General features: G+C 39.0%; 1 protein-coding gene across 3 annotated transcripts in view; it reads right to left on the bottom strand.

Moving 5' to 3' along the window:
• The window catches only part of CLNK (cytokine dependent hematopoietic cell linker), a 57,317-nt gene extending 37,862 nt beyond the window's left edge, over nucleotides 1–19,455 (bottom strand). For all 3 annotated transcript variants that reach the window (XM_017727621.1, XM_017727619.1, XM_017727620.1), the window contains exons 1-2: nucleotides 19,324–19,455; nucleotides 14,731–14,779 (exon numbers count right to left, since the gene is read on the bottom strand). In XM_017727621.1, coding sequence (XP_017583110.1) covers nucleotides 14,731–14,765 — 35 coding nt within the window. In that variant the 5' untranslated portion in view covers nucleotides 14,766–14,779; nucleotides 19,324–19,455. The remainder of the gene's footprint in view (nucleotides 1–14,730; nucleotides 14,780–19,323) is intronic.
• Between the last annotated feature and the right edge of the window lie 212 nt (nucleotides 19,456–19,667).

The raw sequence follows: 19,667 nt of genomic DNA, 5'->3' as shown, positions 1-19,667 counted from the left end.
CAGCTCTGCCATGGCACAGTATAGAGCAGAGAGATTAGGCAAGCAGTGGACTGAAATAGAAATGCTTATTAAGAATGAATAAAAATTGTTTCTCAGTAAGTTTTGCTAAAGTCACTGAAAATCATGTATTCTATGAGAAGATGAGTAAGACTACAAAGGAACCAAATCTGTCATGTGGACAGGATTTTCACATTTTCCAGTCCAAGCAGGTAAGTACTAAACTGAGTGGACATGACTGAGGGAATTCTTTGTGCAGGTAAAGTGCTTTATAGTAACAAAATAACAGTAAAAAAAGATGCTTCTGAAGCACTGGTGCTTTGTGATCATAGAAATTGAAGTCATTGAATTACAATGCCTCATCTGAATCTGATCCTGGGATGATATTAACACTTTGTAGAGGTTTAGGGTTGCATCATTGCGGCTACACTCATTTTTACATTCTCTAGCTTCTGTGCAAACCTGTGAGATATTTCACATCTGGAGGGTTTCTTCTGGAATGAAGAGCAAAGGCATGAATGGGCAAAAAATGTGTTTTACTTTTTCATTAAGATCCTTGTAACAAAAGCAGTCTCAGAAAACACACAGGATTTGAAAGCATGCCATGTAAAGATAATTCTACCTTCAGTGTGTGTCTTTCCAAATGCTCATATATATATTTTAAATTACTTTCTCTTTTGTCCCTCTCAGAAGCAGTACAGTTTTCAGACTTTCTGTGTTGGTATCTACAAAGTTATTTTTACTGTTTTTTAAGTTCGTACATCAGAATATATTGCTTATCTCTGTCCCCGCATCTTGTAGTGAAGGGTGCAAATCCCTATTCACCTGGGGAAGTCAGAGGGAAAATTTTTTAACTTCTTAAATCTCTCACTAGTCCTTGAATCTTTGAGTTGCTACCTGCCAGACATTTTGGGGATTGTTTCATGTGAAAAATGAAGCCAAAGCCTTCTAGTTTTCCACTATTTCCACTCACCTAGGGAATACCTAGGAATCCCAGCCTCAGTGGTCAGAAGAGCTGAAGGTTTATTATCTCCCTCTTCCACGGATGAGCAGCATCCTGGGAGCAAACAAGAAGTCAGGCAGGTGATGTTGTGTCTCAGCGGGTGCGGTGCTGGCTACAGCTCCTCGCCACAGAGCCTCAGGGGTGCTGTGAGACTCAGCACTGCTCGAGGTGTTGTCATTAGGTGTATAGCTCTTTCTAGCACATACCAGAGGCCAGACTCTGGCAGTCTACCCCGTAGCCCTAGGCAAACCTACTCTTTCAGCAGACATTTGACTTGGAGTTTAAGTGCCAGGATCAAAATTCCCTCCTTATTCCCATTATGACAATGGTTTGCCACTTCTCTTCAACAGCAAATCATAAAACAACCTGAGCCTACCTACTGCATATGACAGGTAAGTAACAAGGTAGAACTTGAAGAAAATGCCATTTCTGTTCTTCCTTGCTGCCTGCTGACAGGAAGGAGCTGGCAGGTAAGCAGCTTTTAATTTAATTTTACTCTATCTGAGTCAAGCTGGACTAATCTATATATAAATGTAATAATGTAAGTCCTTGATCCTTCCCTCTCAGACATAGAATATAGCCTAAAATATGGCTTTCAGTATCCAGGGAGAATAAAATTACCCTGCCCAAGGTTGGAGAGAAATATGTATCTTGTGAAAAGAGCAGGGTACACTAAAGAACTCCAGTTCCCAGCTACTGTCCTCTAAACCTATATCCACATCCTTAGTGTCACACTGTATTTACAGGTTGCCAATGAAATCCAGTTTATAGGAGGATGAAAATGATTGCTTGAAGTGTTCTCACAGGAGTGGTTTCCATACTGTATTAGAGGTAAGTATAGTGGTAATTCTTCCAAGTAAAAATGAACAAGCAAGCACCTTCATAGCTGTTTCTTTCATTTATAAGCATATGGATGGAGTTTTTGAATCACCAGCAAAACACAAACAAAAATAATTAATTTTATTATTTTTTCATTTTTTTAATTACCTCATTGTATTTTTTTTTTTTTTTTAGGAAAACAGCCACTGGCATTTCGTAAACACAAAGTTCTTCAGGGAGAACAACAAATAGTAAACCAGTGGTTTCTGGTTTATTTCTGGGGATTTCTGACTGGAAAACTGTATTTATTAATTATATGTAAATTTCAAAATATTTTGATGTCTTGATTTAGCCATCTGTAGAACTCACACTGAAAAATCAAATGTAAGAGGTGCTTCATTTGGGAGAAAGTGAAGAGACTTTGCTGAATAGGCTATGTTTGCTTATTTAAACATTCATATCACTCAGATTTGGGTCTTAAAATATAAATTACATGGTTGAATTAACCTGCTGTTGACTCAGTGTCAGCATTCATGTTTGAAAAGAGTAGTTTTTCCCTGGCTGTATCTAAGTGCCTCTGAAAATCTAAAAGGATCACCAAAAGTCCTCCACTTCAGAAGAATTCTCCCTTCCTCTCTCAATTATCCATCTTGGCGTAAAAGCTCATGTTCTTGCCCTGTCCTACACCGCAATTATCAGGTGTCTGTCCTGACTAATCCCAGACTAACCCTCTTCTAGCTTTTGACCACTCTTCTACAGTTGTGCCCCACTCTGGAGGTATAAATTCTGCAGAAGTCACGGCTGCATACCTGCTCAGCACTGCCAGCTATCCGGTCTCGTGGCTTCATGGGATTTCAGTTCACGCCGCCTGACAGCAGCAGATGTGCACTCAGGGGAAAGGCTGGGTGTCTGTGTGAAAAGCTTACTAAAGAAGAGGGACTGGAGGGGAATAGACCTTGCTGTTTCTGAAGCCTTTGTGAATAAGTGCCTGACTTTTTGGTAGCTGGCAAAGATGAAAACCAGACATGTTTCACAAGCAGCATGATGTTACTTTTAGGAAAGGTTTCTTAAATCATCTGTCAACTTTCAACTGCAGCCTGGTGTTTAATCTTTGTCTCAATTTTTCTGTCCTTGAGGGCCATTCAACAGAAACAGAGTCCAGGAACCACAAACAAACTATTTTGTAAATAATGGGATTTTCATAAAGGATCAACACAAATTTGTTAGGTGATGTTTGTCTGTGATGCCTGGGGATTTGAACATGATAAAACTTGAACCGTCGTCAAGTTTTCCATCCTGTGTGCTTGAAGCAATCTTGAAATTGGACTGGGAATGGGGCTTGACTCCACACTGGGCTAGTTAATTTCTTCCAGTTAACTGTAATAATTTATTTTTTATTCTTGTATTTGTTTCTTGCATCTTTAGTTGCTATCAGATACTGCTTAGAGGAGCAGAGGCCAAACATACTGCTTTTGTATCTGGGGAGAGCACAGTGATCAGGCTACTTGGTAAAAACCAACAGTACTAAATTAATGTCACAACCTTCTCAAAAAATCTCCTTCACCTCTACTACTTCTGCAGTTCATGGCAGAAAATTAATATTACATCATTCCATCATCAATTTCATTCATAATGTAATGAATACCAAGTAAGTTTATGGGAAAATTCTCACCAACTTTCAAAGGCTTTGATCAGATTCCTATAATGCTGTTCTTTGCAATAGAAGTCTGTCAAAAAACAGGAATGTAAGCAAACTGCTTTTCCAACTTGCCTTTTTCAGTAGTGGTACCATTACTGCATGCCCTTATTCTAGCATACTGCAGAATACTTTAGTATGGACATGTTAATGTGTAGATGTACATTCCAAACAAATTAGGGATTCAGCAAAATGAACTAAAGTTTAACAACACAAACAGAAGACACTTAAAATAATGCCATCCCTAGTGTCCACTGTTCAGATTATGTGCCTAGCAAAACCGAACTCTGACCTCCAGTCCCAAATTAAACAATGCAAGGTTAAATGTCAAGGAAATGTGTGCAAAATATCTGCAAATAGAAACTCATGCTGGGAAAGTCAGTCAAATGAGAACTGGTAGGCTCCACTTAAGAAAAAAGATACTTCAGCAGTGTCTTTGGTGAAAGCTGAAAAGAGTTATGCTGGGTTTTTAAGTCAAACTTATTCCATTTACACCAAATGAAAGTTTCATTCAATATAATTTATATGTCCAAAATTACCATTGTTGGTATTCTTTCTCCCATTACAATATGGGACAGAACCTAGAGAAAGAGGTCCAGGAGAGGTCAAAAGGAAGGCATCATTTATCCTCTTCTGCCTTGGCTATTATGACAAACCTCCTCCAGAAATTCCATACCTTGTTCAGTATGTGTATGCACTTTTACAAAGGAATTACTTTCTGTTAATAAAATATTTTGGTTTTCCATTGGTATTCATGTGAGTCAATAAGTCTTTTTTAAAATTTCTTGCTGCCAAGATGTCAGTGATAGCCACAGAGGTACTCTCTTTTGACAGATCCGAAATTTCATGTTGTAGAAGGAGGGCTGCAAAAGTCTTGTACTTTTCTCTGCAATATCACCAGTACCATCATCAGGATGCTGCCAAGAGGGGAAGGAGCGCTTTAGAAACTTAAAGGCTGGCAAATGTGAGCATGTACTGGAAGAAGGGAAAATTATTTTAATTTAGAAACATGAATTCACATACTGAGACCTGGTTCATTGTTGTACATTTTTGCACCATTAATCCTGTAACATGGTCCAGTAATACAGTTGTCTTTAAGGTTTCTATAATATCTATTACAGTAAAAAACCCCAACAAAATGTATTTTCAAGATACCACCGGAGGAACGCTAGATGAGTCTAGGGAGTTACTTCATCCTTTCCTACTGAAGGGAACATTAATGTATTTGTTTAAAACCATGTTTTTTTAAAATGGAATGTTTTGCATAATGTGATTTTTTTTGCTGTAGTGACATCATACTCAGAGGTTCTTCACTCTCTATATAGTGCTCTCATACTTTCAGCTAACCCATTGGCACAGTATCAGTGCAAGCTCTGTTGCTTGTCCCTGAGGGTGTTCAAAATGCTACCAGCTGATTTACTTTCAAGGCCAGGATCAGTGGTGCTGTACTCAGCCAGCTTCACTGTGATGGTGTGCCCAGTGGGGTGACTTCAGAAAAGTCCTGTGAAAGACTGGAAAATTTTCCATCTAGTTCAACAGATCACTGGAATTGCTAAAGCCAATACTTTGGTCTCAGCTTCAAACATAATATTAGTAATATCTAACAATCAATAATGTTAATTACAACCAAAACTTCTTTGGAAGTGGGATCCATTTTCAGTATTTGCCCATGCTGAATTGACCACTGACACATGCACAAAACCCCGTCTATTTTTCTGAAGGAAGCCCTTTGTCCTTGCTTTAGGTTGGTCTGCAACGTATTCCTGTTCATGCCCAGAAGTAAAAAACTCAAGAAATCCATCTTCATTTTTTTTTGGCCATTGCTGTGCTTTAACCCATCAGTCAGCAAAGCTCTTATTCACATCTCTTATCCTAGCCTATACTGATCCAGAAATAAACTGTGCCTTTTACTGTATTTATTTATTCACTGAGTGGAACTTAGCCTTAACTGTACTTGAGTGAAACGTTTCATAGACCAAACCACCATGCTGCTGTTGTTAGCCCACATCCTAATTCTGTGGGGTACATCTGACACCGTTTAAAGCTATCTCATAAATCTATGCCTTTAGCCTCAACCCCAATTCTGAACCTTAAAGATAGGTCAGTGGCTCATCATCTACTGCTAGGACCCTGAGAGCACTAATAGTCCTTAAAGGCTCTGACCACCCACCCCCTGGGGCCTCTGGCCCAGCCCAATGCCCTGGCCCAGGATCCCCATTTCAGTCCAATGGGGCTGTCAGACCCTACCCAATGAATTCACAGAAGTTACAGACTCCAGATCAGCCACAGGCATGTGCATGTCTGTCCATGGACCCTGTTGATCGATACCCCAATCCACAAAGGACTTCCCAGCATGATTTTGATCCTGCCCAGCAACCATGGTGCTGTGTCCGACTCTTACTACCCCCACTAGGTAAGGCCAGAACCCTGACCAGCAAACTGACTTCCCAGGTTAGCCTTGCCCCTGCCTCACTGCCATGAGTTTGTCTGATCTGAACCCTGTGCTGAATCTTGCTACCAGTGCCTGGCAAAGCCCTTGCTCTGATAGTCCTATCAATTCCCTTGACTTCTGGCTCTGCATCCCTTGGGACAGTTTTTACCTGAGCTCTACCAGTCCGATCAAATCCACCATCATATTAAATTCACTTCATGCTCATTTAATTCCCTGACCTCTGCTCCAGATACTACTGTGTCTCAACAAACCATAAACATATATAAAGTCACCTTTGGTAATGTGCATTTGCTGTCCCTATGGGTCTCACTGTCATTCATCAACACAACCACCTTCTCACTGCTTACTCTCTGACAGCTTTACACTAACTCTTATTCTAGTACTAATTATAATACAGCCTCAAACCAACAGAGGTTCTTTGTCCGTAGCAGCAGCAGCATTCATGTAACCTCAAATGCCTTTCAGAGCCCTGTTATAAACGAGCTCTGGTTACTTTAGTTTCAAACTCCAGTCCCAGATCTGACTGTGTCCCAAATTTAAACAGTACTCCATAACACCATCCCCACCCCACACTGGAATCAACAACTGGATTCACCCATCTCTTGACTGTTTTCGACTCAGCCTCCAGTTCTTTCCACACAGCTACAGTGGCCTGGCTGCTTGGCTGTACTTGAGACATTTGGCCAGACTACTGATAAAGGGAAGGGGTAAAGTTCACCTTGCCCAGCTTATTGGATTCCTTTGACTTATTAGCTCCTTGTGACCCATTTAATGTTTTTAATAATTTGTCCTGAAAATTTGATCTTTAAAAATAGAATTCGAATGATATTGCATATAATAACAGAAGCAGAAAAAAAAAAATCAGGAAATTCCAATTCTTTGCCAAAAACTTAAGGATTGATGCCTGCTAAAACTCTGCTTTGCCAGCCATGGTTCTTGTCTTGTGTTCCCAGAAGCCAGAGATGGCATATGCACCTTAAAAACTTTTAAGTGCTTGTGTGTGAATTAAAAGGTGCAATTCTAAGAACACAGTTTTTGAAATATAAATGTTTAGCATGTAAAGGAAAGCAGATGGGAAGGAAATTGTGAGTGTGTTCAGATCAAAACCACAGGAGCATCAGATGCTCTACCAGTTGCTGGAACGTTGACCTTAATAAAGCTATGACAACTCACACAAGCTGAGCTCTGCACCACAGGGCAGGGAAAGTCATAATGGTTTTGAACTGCATGTTTTCCACTTCTCCCTAATGCAGGCTACAGATATGTCAGATGTACATAAATTGCTCAGAATGAAGAATTAGAATGAAAAAGAATATTGCATTGGGGAGAAAAAAGGACAATAAGAATTACAAGCATGTCTTGGATCTGATACAGTAAAATAAAACTAATATTTAGTACAAATGTATTATAATTTCTGCCTACTCCCCCTGTGCTTTTTTCTCACACCTAAGAGCCTTTCCACCTTTTGTGTTTCCCACAGGCATTACTTTAAAACTTTCACCATAAACTGGAAAATCCAACATATTTTGATAATAACAGATGGTTATGAAGTGAATATGGAGCTGTATGTCACTCCTGGGGCTTTATGGCTATTTAGAAGCCACTTGAATTATATGCTCATGGTTAATAACATCAGCAGAGCCACTCCAGTTAATTACAGCATTATAGTTACTCCATGGTTCTCTATTATACTTTAAGTTGCAGTAAGAAAAGGGCAACGATATAATCCCTCCAAAGACATTGTAGTGTCCTTGTTAAAAAGACTGAAAAAGCTTCATAGCTGCAGACAAAATGTAAACCCCAGTATGGAACAAGAGATACTCTTTAATGTCTCTTGCACAGAGCAGCTGAATTGACAGTAATTCCAGCCTGGCCAGATAGCAAACATTGTACTGCTTCTCATCGTGGGCTAATAAAATGCAATGTTGCTTCTTGCCTAGAGAAGGGAGGGAGGAAACAGGAGGTGTAATGAGTATGCAGAAAGGACTCTCAGGAAGCTTCGAGCTGTCTCCAGTTTAATTTAGCTTTTACTCCTGATTTCATCTCATTCTCTACATTTTTGTCTTTTTTCATTTCATTTTGAAGGAGAGGAAGCATATAAACAAAGCCAAATACACTAGAATGCCTTGTTTATCAAATAATTCAGTCAAAGAGAAAAAAGCTATTTCACTGAGAAAATCTTAAGGATTTTTTAAAGAGACCTTTTTGTCAGCAAGGCTGTAAATTATTGACTTACATTTTTCATTAAAAGGGCAAACTCTTCAAAGTAGGCTTCATTTCAGATGAAATAAACCCCATGACTGAAAATGGAATTGATAGCCCCCAAAAAGCCTGTTCTTAAGATACTTTTCCAGTCCTGTTGGCTCAATACACCCTGTAGACAATGGACCAGCAGGGGTTTTCCTATTGTGTCCCTTGCCCACCTCTAAATCCTATCTTTAGATTCCAAACTCAGGAGATGGAGAATGGCAGAACCACATTATCTGTGGATCAGGGATAAGATGGGGGGGGGGTCTGTGGATTAATCTAGGAAATACTATTTACATGTATATCAGTGGGATTTTTTTTTAAGCAATATTATGAAATCTGTGCTTTACCCCAGGGTAAGCCAAGCTTCCCCTGGATACAGCATCTCTGTGATGAGGAGCTTGTTCTTACCTGCCTTGCCACACTTACAGAGTGGCAAAAGCTGCAGTCTCACTCTTGTCTCTCCCTTCACATGCCAAGCTGTGTGCTTGAAGTGATTTAGTTATTTCAGGAAAAAGTATAGGAAATAATGCCATCTTTCCAAGTAGTAGCACTGGCCTTTTTGTAGCTTCAACCTTGTACTTGGCTAGGTTATGGAGTCATTCCTCTGTATACTGTATAAATATTTCAGAGGCCTTTATTGATAATAGGAAAGTTCTACCTCGACATGCTAATAAAGGCAATTCTTACTTTCAGCACCTTACCAAACTACAGGAGGTATATGTCTGATCCTTTGGAAAGGAAAACCTGTGAAAAATGTAAATAATTCACAAATTCTAAAATGTCTCCTTCATCTAAATAATATTTTCGAGTGTAGCTGTATTTAAAATTGCAAATTAGTGTTATAGATGACTTCCAATTTATTAAAATGTATACATTAATAAAACTGATGATGAAAAACTCTGGATCATAAAATCTAGCATATGTTGAAGCTGGCATCTTAATTCTAGCTCTAGTACCAGCTGTGGAATCTATGCCTTTGAAGTACTCACAGCTGGGGCTGAAGCTCCTCTCTGCAGACAAAGAAACATACTGTCTTAAAACGCTGCCTTTAAATTTGCTGTAGCTTAGTTGGAACTTGAAGAGTTGTTTCTCAATGCAGAGAGATATCTCTGTATCTATTTTACAGGCAGGTGACACCACATCTTCAGTCTCAGATGTAGTTAAAACCCACTCTCATAGCAGAAGTAAGCCACCAGCATTAAAACACAGGTTGAAATTCAGTTTATAGCTATGTTACACTTAGGCTCAAAGACCCTGGCTTAAATCTGAGCTCCTTTCCCATGCAAAATGTCATTTAATCAATTGCAATATTTCTAATGTACCTATAGCCCTCCTATTTGAATACCTATGCCTGCAGCTCAGCAGGATTTTTTCAAGAACAAGCAGAAAATAAGATCTCTGGGTTCAAGCTCCTTGGTTTAGCACAGCAGGGCATTCTCTGCTGAGCTGCCCCTACCTGTGAGCACTTCAAAGGAGCAGTCACAGCAGGGCCTGTGGCTGAAACCAAAAGCAGTGGTTTGATCTAGCATGGGAGATTTCACCAGTCCTCAGCCTCGAGGGCAACTTGTTCATTTAAAAAAATGTATTTTAAAGTGATATATTGCATGGCTGTTATTAGACCTTGAAGAGAGCAATTGCAGCTGCGTGTTCCTTCCCTCTGGTCAGCTTTGTGAGAAAATGAAATGAAAAAACAGAAAGGAGGATGAGTGCACAGTGCCAGAAACTCTGTTAAACCCATTTCTGCACTGCACTCCAAGAGCAAGAGTCTGTGCAAGGGTGAACCACAAAGGTTGTTTGTGCTCTTTGGTGTTATTTTGTGATGGACAGAGAGAGTTCCATTTGAGATATTATTTTCATTTGTGGTCTTAGTTAAAAATATCAGGAACAATGGGTTATGGCTTTGCTTTTTGTACCAGATGACTGACTGCAGCAAGGTTTTGAGAGATTTTGGGAATATCTTTTGCTTGAGCATGAAAGAGAATGTTGACTGTAACATAATTTAAGCCCATGGATTTAAAGCTGTTATTTGAATAGATTTTCATGTTAGGGGAATAAATGGCTTTATTTTTCTTATGATAGGAGAGAAAATATGTGCATATCTTATTTTGTATTATTTTACTATAACTGTGATATGATAAATGCTAAGCGACTTTGTACACATGGGATTTTCCCACAAAAGTTATACACAGGTCCACAGGCATCTGTTTTGCTGCCAGCTGAAGGAACTACAGTATTTCATTCACTGATTAATGAATTTCTGTATTTACAGAATGGGTGTCATGGTCTAAATTAACACATGGCCATTCTTTTGGATTTTATTAAGCATTCAAAATTATAGACCCACACTGGGTGAGTCCTGCCACTGATCAATCATGGAATCATAGAATAGCCTATGATGGAAGTGACCCACGAAGATCACAGTTTAAAAAACAAGTGTAAGCTTGGATGGAGAGCTGTCTATCTATGTATTTGACACCTATAAAAGCTATAACAAAGTATATATAAACCTGTCAGGACCTCAGAAATGGTTCTTAATTTTCTAATTAGTGTTTGCCCCTTCTTGTTTGTAGGTCCAGGACCCCATGAAAGTGTAACTTCCTTAAAAATGAAGTGTGTTTTTGTGATATCTCAGAAAATGGGTATTAGTGAAGTCTTCTCATTTAGTTAAACCTGAGCACTCCCTTCTGAAGAAGAAAAAAAATCTGCAAGTGCAGCATAGATACCAGTTTTCAGACAGAATGACTTGATATTGGATATTATACACAAAATTTTTCTTTTGCTGGAAAGAGCTGCCTGGCATTACCTGCCAGAACACAATTTTGTACTAGATTATTCTGTCAGTGCTCCTACACACACACAAATTCGACTTCATGCATAAAACCTGACTCCATGTCTTAATTTGGTTACTAGAGGGACTTCAGTCAAGGTGAATCTGCTAGAGCTAGTTTTGAACTGAGAGCCTTTCCTGCTCATGGAGGTAAATCCTCCAAGGTTGCTTTCATCAAGCAGTGAGCTGCTGTTGGTATGTTACTCTCAATAGTAGGCTGACTACTTTAAGCTGAGTTAGCTGTTTCTTTATAGGTCATGGTAGCTGTAGGATGTTTCTGCAGTGAAATTTTCTTAGTGTCTGGGGTGCCTAAAAATAATCACAAGAGAAAATGAAGTAGAAGCTGAGCTTTTCTACAGAAAAAAAAAATGTTTTCACAGATCCTTATAATTCCCATTGGGATGGTAGGCAGAAGCTGCAGGTCCCCTGCTCTCTGTGGAAATGTGAGGGGATCCTGACTGATGGATCCAAGTCTGAACGAAAGAGTGCCATACCTTGAAGGAATCTCACTAACCTCACCCCCTCCCCGAACTGTGACCTCTTGCTGCTGCCAAAAATAACATTTTCCAGAGTGTGGCTTCTGTTGTATCCTCTGTGACATGCAAAACCTGAGGGTTCTGCAAACTTTCAAACAGGAAATTACATGGCCTCCTTTATGTTCCCTGAATTTGAGTTCTTCTCTGAAGCCGACATATGAAAAAAGTGAAATGTGGTTGTGCCCCTGGACGAAAACCACAAATTAGCAAAATTCAATACTTGAAGGAAAATTACTGTTCCCTGAACTGCACAGTCCCTGCGCCAATCACAGGGTGCATTGCTCCACCCAGCCCCACTCTGGGAATGTAAGGGACATTAAAGTAAGTACATGATGTGATAACATCCCTTCTAATGTGATGTTAGAAGAAAGGGAAAAGAATAGGAAAAAGGCATAATAGAATGTGCATATACATGCATGATTCAGCCTCATAGACAAGATGAATATGAGTTAGACACGTGGGCAATAAAGAGCATTGAAAACTGGCTGAATGTCCAGGTCTGAAGGGTTGTGATCAGTGGCACAAACTCCAGCTGGAGGCCAGTCAGTAGTGGTGTACCGCAGGGGTTGATACTGGGGCCAATAGTGTTTCATATCTTAGTCAGTGACCCATGTGACAGTGCAGCCTCAGCGAGATTTCAGGAGGTGGAAAACTTGGAGGAGTGGTTGATACAGCAGTCAGTTGTACTGTCATTCAGAGGGACCTCAACAGGGTGGAGAAATGGGCAGAGAGGGAACTCACAAAGCTCAAGAAAGGGAAATGCAGACTCCTGCATATGGGAAGAAACAACTCCATTCACCAATCTTTGCTGAGTCTGGAAACCAGCTTGGCAGAGAAGGATCCAGGGGTCCTGGTGGACACCAAGCTGAGCATGAGGCAGCAAAGAAGGCCAGATGCATCCTCAGTATTGCCAGCAAGGCTGAGGATGGTGACTCTGCACCAGTGAAGCCCCGTCCTGAGTATGGAACCTGGGGCTAACCAGCAAAAGAAAGAGATGGACTTGCTGGAGTGAGTCCAGTAAAGGGCCAGAGTATCTTTCATGCCGAGAGAGCCTGGGAGACCTGGTACTGTTCCCTCTGGAAAATGGAAGGCTTGAGGGGGATTTTATCAATGTATCAATTTTATCAATACAAAAATACAGTAAATTCTGTTTAAATGCAAGAAAAAACTTCCTTGCTCTGGCAAGTGCACACTGGCACAGTTTTCTCATAGTCTCTATCCATGAGGATATTCAGAATTCAACGGGACACAACCCTGGACAACCTGTTCTAGATGATCCTGCTTGAGCAGGGAGACTGGATGAGGTAACCTTCAGAGATACTTTCCAACCTCGACCATTCCATGATTTGTTCACTTACATATTGCATCAAATTAAAGCTTTCCAACTGTCAAAAATACATTCTCATATTAGCAATCAGAGGATCTGTTAAAGGAATTAAATTGTGTTTAAAGGAAGGCCCTGTGTGGTGGCTCCCATCATTTGGGAGCACTGAAGGAAACATGGAAAAACCTATGGGGAAGAGGCAATGTGGAAAGACAGTCAAAAGGGAGAAATATAAAGGAGAAAGAAGGTAAAGCTTTAAAGTCTGACACACAAGGATCTAAAACAAAAGACTGATTTGGGGAGTTATTTCCCTTTGTCAATTTTAGTAATTGCTCTCAATTACCTAAGACATGTTTTGAAATAAAACACACATTCCTGGCAGCATATGAATTGCTCTGTTCCTTATAACTGAATTGGTTTGCAGCAAAGGGAATATATTTCAATGCTGAATATTTCCTTTCTGTGTGTGCTGTTGAATCCTGATGCAACACATACACTCCCAGGCAGCTGGTATGAGTCAATGTGCTTTAGATGTTTGCTACAGAGAAGAGGGTGGGGATGGCTAAGAGCAACAAATGGACAGTAATTTTGTGATGCTACACAGAAGCAAAGGCGCCCTAAAATGAAGAAAAAGGGATTACATCGATGGTACAATGTTGCAACAGCAGTGTAAGTGGTGTGAGGTAACCTGAGCAGAAGTTCAGGTACTCATTATGGGTAAAAGGTAAGATGCCTCATAGTAAAAGAAAGATGGGTCACCTTGTTAGACAATCAGGTTTCCTTTGGGGAAAATATCTCAACAGAAAACACAGAAGCCCCTTTCAGTCTTTGCCTTTCAGTTCTGTCTTAATATTTTTTCAAGAAGCAGACATAAATTTGGAGAAGTATGCAAGAGAAGATAAACACATGAAGAAAGTGAAAAGTTACTGAATCCATCTCCCACATGAGTTGTTCAGTTTGAATGCTTACACAAGAGAAGTATTTTTAGGGATAATGTGACACAATAATAATTTTAAATTCCATCTATTACCCATGGAAAAAATCCATTGGCTCCAGATTATTTAAAACATATTCTCAGAGCTATCCACTAATATATGACTCTGGCACTGCTTTGAAAAACTTTGTGTTCAAAGGCTCCAGCTGTAAAAAAACACAGGAGGCAGTGTTTCACAGTGAAGGACATCTGAGTGGGATTTGGAAAGCTTGCATTCCTTGCCAGGATGTGCTACTGAATCCCTATATGACCTTGGGTTTGGCCATGCATTCAACGTATTTTAACTGGCATTCAAAATCAAGCCTCAGCTTTGTTGCCCTTGTAGTTCCTACAAGCTCACTCTAGAGCGCTACATCTGTTTTTCCCAGGTTTTGGAAGATCTTTAGTTGCTCATGTGTAATTTTTTTGTGACTTCATTTGCTCCCACAGAACCCCTCAGCACTGGCATGATTTGCATGGAGCTGATGGCTCTTTAGCCTTCTTTAAAAACCTGAAATGCCCTCTTAGAAAGTCAGATCAGGTTAATGTACTTGGTATTTAGAGGTTTATACTTGGTTTGTATAGAGGCAAGTGTAGTGGAATTAAAGTCACCCTTCAGAAATCATCCTTGAGGGGTGATTTGAGAACTAGGAGATAAAGTAGGACATGGCAGTTTCAGGAAGGACAAAAGTAGAAGGCAGTAACAGATTAGAAGATGTGGAAAGACTGTGAGCCTGCCATTTAACCTTTTAGCATGAGTGAAGAATAAAATGAACATTAATAATTGGATGCACATACAACTAAGTATTGAGTACCAAAGGGAGGCTGGCAAACATTCAGGTACAGTACTTACTCCTTGCTCATGATTCCTGAGTCAGGGAAATGCATATCTTCAAAAGAGTCTGTGATGAAAAAATAAATATACTGTTTATTTAGAGACTTAAATCTAGATGTATTAATTTTCAGTACTTTTTTGTCTTTTTTTTTCTTCAGAATAATTTTTGCTAAACTAGAAAAGAGCTTATCTTGAATTATCCTCTATTCTAAGGAGAAAAATGCTTCAGTTTTGGCAGGTGTTAATCTGTTTGAAGATGTGACAATTACTATGAGCAGCATCAGAAAGTGTTTAGCAGGATCATGTTTTTAAAAGTGGCCTTAATGATATCTCCATTTATACATGGACAAATTTCCATTTATTGTACAAATTGTTCTACCATTACCATCTGTGCAATCAGTAATGGAGTTTGTACATACAGATCTGTGTTTATATGAGAATTTAGGAAATGAAATTTAAATTTTAAAAGCCAAACATGAATTTCGAAAAGTATCTCTGAAAAACAAATCTAAACGTTATGGGTCTGTGAAACTCCTTGGTCACAAAAGAGGGAATTAAAATATGCACATACACACACACACACACACACACACACACACACTCAGACAAACAAAGTTTTTAAAAGTTTGGTTTTACCATTGTGCTGAAGAAATCTAGAATTCTAAAACCTGTTTCAGAGTTGTCAGGTCTTGTATTGCCAAGACTTTTAAGCTGATGACTCAATCAATTTTCCAATTGTCTGCTTTTCTCTGCCTGATATTTCCTAATATCAGTAGTCATGTAATTTAGACATAAAAATGGAATTTATAACTTTTCCATTTACTCTGTCTCTATCACTGTCCACTGCCATTACTTTCTCTTAGCTTAATAACTGCAGTGAGCGTAAAAACCAGTCTTATTGTCTGCTCTTCTAATGTGCAGCAACTTGTCAAAGGGCAGGGACTTGCAACTGCATGTTGCAAACCAGCTGTTCCTGAGCTTTCTCTTATCCTCACTCTATTTTACATTTTCTTTTAAATTTCTTTTACAATTTCTTTTAAAATTGGCCATAAATTCACAGATAAAAATTATTAAGCTTTCTATATACCCATGAGTGTGCACATTCAGTTTAGTTTAAAATACTTTGACCCGGATTTAGCTATTGCTGAATGGTATTGGTAGTGAACCAAACTGGTTTATTTTTCTACAGTTGATTTTCTCCTGCTGTTATTCTGTACAGATTGTATTTACTCTGTGTTTGTGGTATTCTTGGTAGATTTCTAGAGCAGGTTGCTCTTTCTCTGAAATCACAATAATGGGTTTGTGATAGTGGACATTGCCAGTGATGGCTTGTGAATTACAGTAAGCAGTATTGGTAGAAGCAGATGGACATCTGAGAAAAAGAGTTCCTTAACTACTTTTTAAAATCAAGAGATGGTTAAAATTTTGGAAGATGTGCAAGAAACAGCATTTTCTCTAAACAGCTTCTTTTTAAAAAGTCACCAAAGAGTGCTGACTTCTCTTATCACATACTACAAGAATAAAAGCCATTTTTCCTGCCTTAAATATTGAACATTATGCTCCAATCATCTGAAAAGTCCTTAATATTCTGAAGAAAGCTGCCTGAAAATTAGCTATCAAATATGAAATGCCTTATGACGCAGTTTGGCCAACATTTTCTTCGGGTCTTTGCACTTGTTAAACTTATTTCAAAGTATTCAAAGATGGCATGAGCTAAACTGTAAACTTGTAATAACTCACAGTATTGCAAATGAGTGAGTTGTTATGAATTTAATAATTACATAGTTATGTAATAATCTCTTTTTTGGAAAACTTATAGGCATTTTGATGTAGATTGGATCTTAAAATACAAGGTTTAAGTTAGAGGGGGAAGAAAAGAGAAAACTCACATGAAAAAAAGACCCCTTATTTTTTTAAAGTTTGATTTGAGAACATTAAAAGACTGAAGTTGTTAGTAGTGGGGATGTAAAATGCAGTAGGAAGAAAATTTTGGATACATTAGCAGATTCAACTGAGAACCCTATTCAGCAGAATCACAGAAATACTTCTTTATTTCTTGTAACTTAACTTAGCTGGAAATCACTCAGAGTGCAGAAGTAACACTACGCTAAGTTCCTCATCACAGGTGTTGTGATAAGCCACTTTTCTGGCAGTTTACACCTACTGAATTTGGGTGGCTGCCTTTACTGTGGGCATGGGGGCCTTTGGAAATAAAATCCTTGCTAATAAATACAACTAGTAAAATTACCAACCATGTCTGTTATTGATTAAGAAGAGGGTTTGCAATCATTTAGACTAGCAAACTTGGCCCAGATTGTAGGTGTAGATGTTCCATGGAGAAAAGGAGGACTAAAAAAAAAAAATAAAAATCTTTTGCAGACAACAGAAATGCTGGATCTTCATGATGTACTTTGCACTGCCATTCTTCCTCTACCCATCAAACACAGGAACACAGGAACATGCAGCACATTGTGCAGGAGTCAAGGAGATTGGCTGTTTCTTTTGGCTAAACCGCTGTGGCACAGAGGCCCCTTGCCAAGCAAACTGAAGCAGGGCACATGCTAATCATGCCCCTGTCCTTAAAAGACCATCTTAGTCAAAATAACAAAAAAAATATATTCCAGTCTCCAATAAACTAGTCTCAGAAGGGGTGCTTCTATGCAACTTAAAAAGAAGCAAGAAAAATAAAAGGCCCCAAGCCACCAAGAGTCTGTAAAAAGCGTAACTAAGGGTAATGAGAAAATGAGAATTAGCTTTTATGTGCTGTCTAAAAAAATGACTAGTCAACATATGAAGCACGGTTAAAAATCCAGCCAAGTACCATTTGCCAAGAACAATAAAAAATGATCAAAACCTTTCAATTATTGTTAGTTAAATGAAATTTCAAAGTGAAACGCAGGGAAAAGTGAAGATGTATAGCTTTGCTTTTGGTTTAGCTCTGTTGCACAAAAGGCAGCAGATTTCCTGGGGCTTTTACTTTCAGAAGAGGGATGTGCAATGCAAACAAATTTCAGGCAGGCCCCTGCAGGAAATTGCATGAGTTTTTTGTCCAAACATCAGACTGGAGAAAATCAGAGGAACCTGCATTATCCTTGGGGTGACCCAGTATTTTAAAATGCTGAGCATTTTAAAATGCTTCATTTTGTAACCAAGAAGGTCCCTGTCTGTTCATTTGTACAGTTAGTGCAAGTTTGTTCTATTAACAACTTGCAAGACAGTATGTACTAGTTAGTGCTTTAAGGGTTTTTTGCCATTGTTATTTCACTAAGAAGAAAATATACAAGTTCTTCAGGACATTTAAATTTTTTTAAAAAACCCCAAACAAACCCGAAATGAACCCCAATCCAACAGGAAATAACCAAAACAAAACCTATATGGAGTTGTTGCAGAAAAAAAAAAGACATTTTCTCACAATCAAGTGTGAGTTAACAAACAAGTGGTTTGCTTCTGAAAATGGGACATAAACTTCTAAAATCATTTAGACACCTTTGAAAACTGGATTTGAAAATCCTCCTGACAGCATAGCCAGACTCCTTGTCAAGTACTACAGAAGGAAGAACTGAAGAGTTTGGTTTTCAGTTCTGCAAATAATTAACTCAACCTATAAATAGCTAAAAATGTCTGCCAGGAGCCAGATCTTCATGCAGAGACTGTGGCACTGCAGAGGCATTGTGTAAACTTTTCACTGGTTATCCTCTCTCGTTTGGCCGTCTGTATTCTCACATTAAAGTTTAATGAAATGGGTAGAAGTTGCCATAGACACTACTATACTCCTGGTTCAGAAAATCAGTTGTGAGATTACAGTTAAGGTGTGGGAATTCTTGGGAAGCTTAATTTTTATTCTTCTCAATCTCCTTTTGAAGCTCTTTATAGCACCAGGCCAATTTTATTCGGTACAATAGGGAACAGTGGTAGAATGGAAACAGTGATTTCACCAGCAAGTGAAAAGCAGTTGTCAAAAGGCATTGTCAAAAATTTTTTCAGACTGTCTTTACAGCAACAACCAACGGTTACTTGTAAGAAGAAGTACCTATTTATCTGATTTAAATGAATGCAATCTGGTTTCACTAATTTGTTTCTGGCAATAATTAGCATGTTGCTCAATTTATTTAAATGGCACATTAATTCGATTCCCAGTCTTGCCAGAAATGCAACCAGAAGCTTCACAGTAACAAAATATATCTCTAATAGGAGCTGCCAAAGCTCGCTGTAAAGACAGTTATTTAGGAAACTATTTGCATGTTTATTAAGTGTAACTTTGTAATGCAGTTCTAATACATAACTTTTACCCAGAAACATAATTAGCAATGCAGAAAAAACATGCAGTGGAATTAGGCAAAAAAAGTACAGTTGCTTTATAGGGGCTCTATAGATTTTCTTGCTAGAGAAGAAAACAGTTAAGGCAGGCACAAGGTTTTGCTCTATGCTACCATCCAAGGCATCAGGCTATTTCTAGGACCCTCATCCCATGAAATTCAAGATTTCAAGACATAGTAGGCATCTGCTGGAGCAAAAACAGACTGGGAAACACAAGTTATCCCCTTGGATAAAACTCTTCAGCAGAAACCTTTTAAAAGCAGAAGAGCATAGGAAGAATCGAGGGCAACTCACAGAGGTCTTCCTTCACGGTGTGTGGGTTTGGAGCTAGCACAATGCCCAGGTGGTTTCCCCTGTAAAGCAAACTTTCAAGCCTTGCTATATGCTCCACAAAAACAAAGCTGTCTGAAGGTCAGAGGCACTGGCAGGTTGAAATAGTGCCAGTGGACAAATATTCTGTGGGGTTTTGGTAAGTTTCCTGTGGATGGCCACAACAGTCCAGGCACCAATCAGCTCTGTGAGACTGGTAGATATTCAGCCTTTCCGCTCTAAGAATATACCTCAAAGTGCAGTAAGACAGACAAGATGCTCTCTCATTCTCACCTACCTTAACCCATATTCAGCAGCTCTGTCTCTGT

Source organism: Corvus brachyrhynchos, unplaced genomic scaffold (genome assembly GCF_000691975.1).
Source record: "Corvus brachyrhynchos isolate BGI_N302 unplaced genomic scaffold, ASM69197v1 scaffold80, whole genome shotgun sequence".
NCBI lineage: Eukaryota > Metazoa > Chordata > Aves > Passeriformes > Corvidae > Corvus > Corvus brachyrhynchos.
Note: the sequence above shows the minus strand (reverse complement) of the source record. Positions and strands in the feature narration are given on the sequence as shown.